Below are 5,000 nucleotides of genomic sequence, written 5' to 3' on the forward strand. Positions count from 1 at the left end.
CTGCCCGGATGGCCCAAACAGCGGAAGACACTTCGCTACCTCCTGTCACCAGGACAACCGCAACAGACAGGTGGTCTGCAACTGTAACCAAGGATACACAGGTACAGCTCACGCCTCCGTTGAGGTGTCTTCTCACTCTCTCCCTCTCCTGTTCTTCCTCCTTAGCCAGGGAAGTGGATGATGAGGAACAGTTTGACCATGTCTGCATGAATGAGCAGATGTATCATCGGGCTAATTAATGATGCGCTGTGAATGGAGATGATTGGTTGGTGTGATTTAAACTCAGGAAGAATGTCCGTGGTGTGATATTCCAAGTAATTCACCACGGTGGGTCGTCTGGTGAACCAAATAAAACGTCTGTGGACAAATAGTCTGGTAGAAAGTTCCTTTCGACCAGAATGAGTGAGGAATGATAACGTGTGTTGTTTCGTCCCTTACCCTACTTGGCACAGGGGGGATGGTTAAGCGCTCCGAGGGTTCCTTCAAGCGTGAGTAATGATGACGGGAAACCACCCTCCCTAATAATAAATTAAGAACTACCCCACCTACCTATGGTGCTGTGCCACAGTACACTCCTGCCTCAGAGTAGATGAAATTCCTATAAACTGATCCAGAATCAGTTTTGAACGATTGTATAACACAAATAACTGTAATTGAGTTGGATGACTTCTATAGTATCTCCTGTGTATATCAACTCTTATGTTATACTGGGTACATACAGTCGGTGCTGCCTCCTGCTGACTCACACAGGGACCCAGCAGCAGGCAGTAACACCCAGCAGCAGGCAGTAACACCCAGCAGCAGGCAGTAACACCCAGCAGCAGGCAGTAACACCCAGCAGCAGGCAGTAACACCCAGCGGCAGCCAGTAACACCCTGCAGCAGGCAGTAACACCCAGCAGCAGGCAGTAACACCCAGCAGCAGGCAGTAACACCCAGCAGCAGGCAGTAACACCCAGCAGCAGGCAGTAACACCCAGCAGCAGGCAGTAACACCCAGCAGCAGGCAGTAACACCCAGCAGCAGCCAGTAACACCCAGCAGCAGGCAGTAACACCCAGCAGCAGGCAGTAACACCCAGCAGCAGGCAGTAACACCCAGCAGCAGCCAGTAACACCCAGCAGCAGACAGTAACACCCAGTAACACCCAGCAGCAGCCAGTAACACCCAGCAGCAGGCAGTAACACCCAGCAGCAGCCAGTAACACCCAGCAGCAGGCAGTAACACCCAGCAGCAGGCAGTAACACCCAGCAGCAGGCAGTAACACCCAGCAGCAGCCAGTAACACCCAGCAGCAGCCAGTAACACCCAGCAGCAGGCAGTAACTGAAAACAACAGAATCTCCATGTTGCATTCTGTCTTGTGATTCTCTGCCTTCGTTTACAGACACAAAATACAGGAACAGGTCTGACACTCATAGCAAGACACGCTGAATCTGTGAGAGTGACACTACGCCAACCTATGTGTTCACTCATCACCCACCGTGAGCCTGTGACAAATAGACAAATCAGAACAGCTGCTTTACTCTGCTTCAGACAGCGTTTACTGCTACAGTCATGATGTGCTTTACTCTAAAGCACAATGGAACAAACAAAGTCTATGCGATCTAACCCTAAGACGTGGAATCAAACTGTGTTCAAGCTCTGTGCTTAATGTAATCTCCAATTGAAAAGAATTTACAGTAGAAATTACACTCAATGTATTGGGCCCTCTGTGTCATCTTGCCTTGTATACATTTATCCTTTCAGTTTCCACAAAATAATAGTATCACAATGTCCATTTATATTTTCTGTCAAGTGAGGAAATCCTATGTCGTATTCAACTCGGGGTTAGAATACAGCACTTCCCTGCTAGGAGTGACCTCTCTCTCCTTGTTTTGCTGGAAAGACCTCAAAACCAGCAGCTGTAGGTTGTCTGTCAAACCCAAAAGCCAGCCTCCCTTCACCCCAGCATACTCTGCCCCCTGCAGCCGGCAGTTAGACTAAAAAATAGAAGTAAAGTATGTCTCCCTTCCTCTGAATCCATCCTTAGAAAAGATGTGCTCTTTGTGAGAGAAGTCAATCGTTCACGGTGTCTACCAAAATGCTGAAGCACAGGGTTAGAGACTGTCTGAAGCACAGGGTTAGAGACGGTCTGAAGCACAGGGTTAGAGACCATCTGAAGCACAGGGTTAGAGACGGTCTGAAGCACAGGGTTAGAGACGGTCTGAAGCACAGGGTTAGAGACTGTCTGAAGCACAGGGTTAGAGACGGTCTGAAGCACAGGGTTAGAGACTGTCTGAAGCACAGGGTTAGAGACGGTCTGAAGCACAGGGTTAGAGACTGTCTGAAGCACAGGGTTAGAGACGGTCAGGGTTAGAGACGGTCTGAAGCACAGGGTTAGAGACCATCTGAAGCACAGGGTTAGAGACGGTCTGAAGCACAGGGTTAGAGACTGTCTGAAGCACAGGGTTAGAGACGGTCTGAAGCACAGGGTTAGAGACCATCTGAAGCACAGGGTTAGAGACGGTCTGAAGCACAGGGTTAGAGACGGTCTGAAGCACAGGGTTAGAGACCGTCTGAAGCACAGGGTTAGAGACGGTCTGAAGCACAGGGTTAGAGACAGTCTGAAGCACAGGGTTAGAGACCGTCTGAAGCACAGGGTTAGAGACCTTCTGAAGCACAGGGTTAGAGACGGTCTGAAGCACAGGGTTAGAGACCGTCTGAAGCACAGGGTTAGAGACCATCTGAAGCACAGGGTTAGAGACCGTCTGAAGCACAGGGTTTAGAGACCATCTGAAGCACAGGGTTTAGAGACCATCTGAAGCTCAGGGTTAGAGACCATCTGAAGCTCAGGGTTAGAGACCATCTGAAGCACAGGGTTTAGAGACCATCTGAAGCACAGGGTTTAGAGACCATCTGAAGCTCAGGGTTAGAGACCATCTGAAGCGAGACCCGATTGAAGACCAAGACCAGAGCAAATTGAGTCTGAGTCAACACCGAGACCAGAACAATGAGAGTCCAGTTCAAGACCATGACTGCGATTGTTTCAAATCGCCACCACAATAAGAACTCCTAATGTCCAGTGTTTCTGCATTCATATGTCAGAAGAACATGTGGATAGTTTTTAGACATTTAAAAATGGTGAAGAAACACAGAGGAAAATAGAGAGACACTCTATGATCACAAACCCAAACATGTTTCTAATAGATAGAAATACCAATAATATATGTAACAAATTCCTCATTCTGCCTTCTCTTGGTGAGCGTGCAACTTTCAAGGGTGATGAGAATGTTTTGTAGACTGCAGGAAAAAATGTTGTTCCCAAAGCTTCAGAAGACGATATCAGCCCACTATTACAGGACTAGTAAAGGCCCAGTGCACTACTTTTGTGAAGAAATGTATTTTCTTCCAAAAAAAAAAATATATATATATATATTTTTGAAATTAATTATATATTTTTTGTTCTGATTTTCAAGCACCCCTACTTCCCACAGCAATGGTTTTGAGGATATTTTTCAATGAAAGAAAAGGACAGTAAGACAAGTAGGAAGCGATATCTTGACAGAGGTGTGGATATTTGGCCTGGCGCTGTTATGCGCTGTTATGCGTTGACTGAATGGGAGCTGATAATGAGTTTTTAAAAACTTTTTACTGGTCTCTGGAAGAAATTACGAGTCCTCATTGTCCGAGATCGAGTCAAGACCGAGTAAAAATGTATCCTGCACCGAGACAAGTCCGACAACACTCAATATTGTTAACTAGCTTCCAAACGAGCATCAATGCCATACAACACTCATTCTGTGGCCTCCAACTGCTCTTAAACGCTAGTAAAACCAAATGCATTCTCTTCCACTGATCGCTGCCCACACCAGCCTGCCCGACTAGCATCACTACTCTGGACGGTTCTGACTTACAATATGTGGACAACTATAAATACCTAGGCGACTGGCTAGACTTTAAACTCTCCTTCCAGACTCATATTAATCATCTACAATCCAAAATTAAATCTAGAATCGGCTTCCTATTTCGCAACAAAGACTCCTTCACTCACGTTGCCAAACATACCCTCGTAAAACTGACTCTCCTTCCATTCCTCGACTTCGGCGATGTCATTTACAAAATAGCCTTCAACACTCTACTCAGCAGTCTACAACAACAGTCTATCACAGTGCCATCCATTTTGTCACCAATTCCCCATATACTACCCACCACTGCAACCTGTATGCTCTCGTTGGCTTGCCCTTGCTACATATTCAGCGCCAGATCCACTGGCTCCAGGTCATCTATAAGTCTTTGCTAGGTAAAGCTTCCGCCTTATCTCAGCTCACTGGTCACCATAACAACACCCACCCGTAGCACGCGCTCCAGCAGGTATCTCTCACTGGTCACCCCCAAAGCCAACACCTCCTTTCCCCTCCTTTCCTTCCAGTTCTCTGCTGCCAATGACTGGAACGATTTGCAAAATGACTAAAGTTGGAGACTTATATCTCCTTCACTAACTTTAAGCATCAGCTATCGGAGCAGCTCACCGATTGCTGCAGCTGTACATAGTCCATCTGTATATAGCCCATCCAACTACCTACCTCATCCCCATATTGTTTTTATTTACTTTTTTTTTGCTCTTTTGCACAACAGTATCACTACTTACACATCCTCATCTGCACATCACCCCAGTGTTCATTTGATAAATTGTAATTACTTCGCTACTGAGGCCTATTTATTGCCTTACCTCTGTACTTTTGTTTATTCCATGTGTAACTCTGTGTTGTTGTTTTTTGTCGCACTGCTTTGCTTTATCTTGGCCAGGTCGCAGTTGTAAATGAGAACTTGTTCTCAACTATCTGGTTAAATAAAGGTGTTCTCAACTGGCCTACCTGGTTAAATAAAGGTGTTCTCAACTGGCCTACCTTATCTCCTGGGTAACCAAACTCCCTTTTAACACGAGATGTAATAGCATTGCAAAATGATAAAATATGAAACATTTTCAAGTATCTAACATAATGTGTTCATCCTGAACTTTATT

At 46.0% G+C, this 5,000-nt stretch overlaps 1 protein-coding gene across 1 annotated transcript in view; it reads left to right on the forward strand.

Annotated features, from left to right (window-relative positions):
• LOC124045529 (laminin subunit beta-2-like) overlaps positions 1–5,000 on the forward strand; it is a 90,974-nt gene that overhangs the window by 68,801 nt on the left and 17,173 nt on the right. Inside the window, exon 21 of the mRNA XM_046364877.1 lies at positions 1–101. This exon is cut by the window's left edge and continues 69 nt beyond it. Within this exon, the coding sequence (XP_046220833.1) occupies positions 1–101 (101 nt within the window). The remainder of the gene's footprint in view (positions 102–5,000) is intronic.

This window comes from Oncorhynchus gorbuscha, linkage group LG10 (genome assembly GCF_021184085.1).
Source record: "Oncorhynchus gorbuscha isolate QuinsamMale2020 ecotype Even-year linkage group LG10, OgorEven_v1.0, whole genome shotgun sequence".
In the NCBI taxonomy this organism is placed as follows: Eukaryota; Metazoa; Chordata; class Actinopteri; order Salmoniformes; family Salmonidae; genus Oncorhynchus; species Oncorhynchus gorbuscha.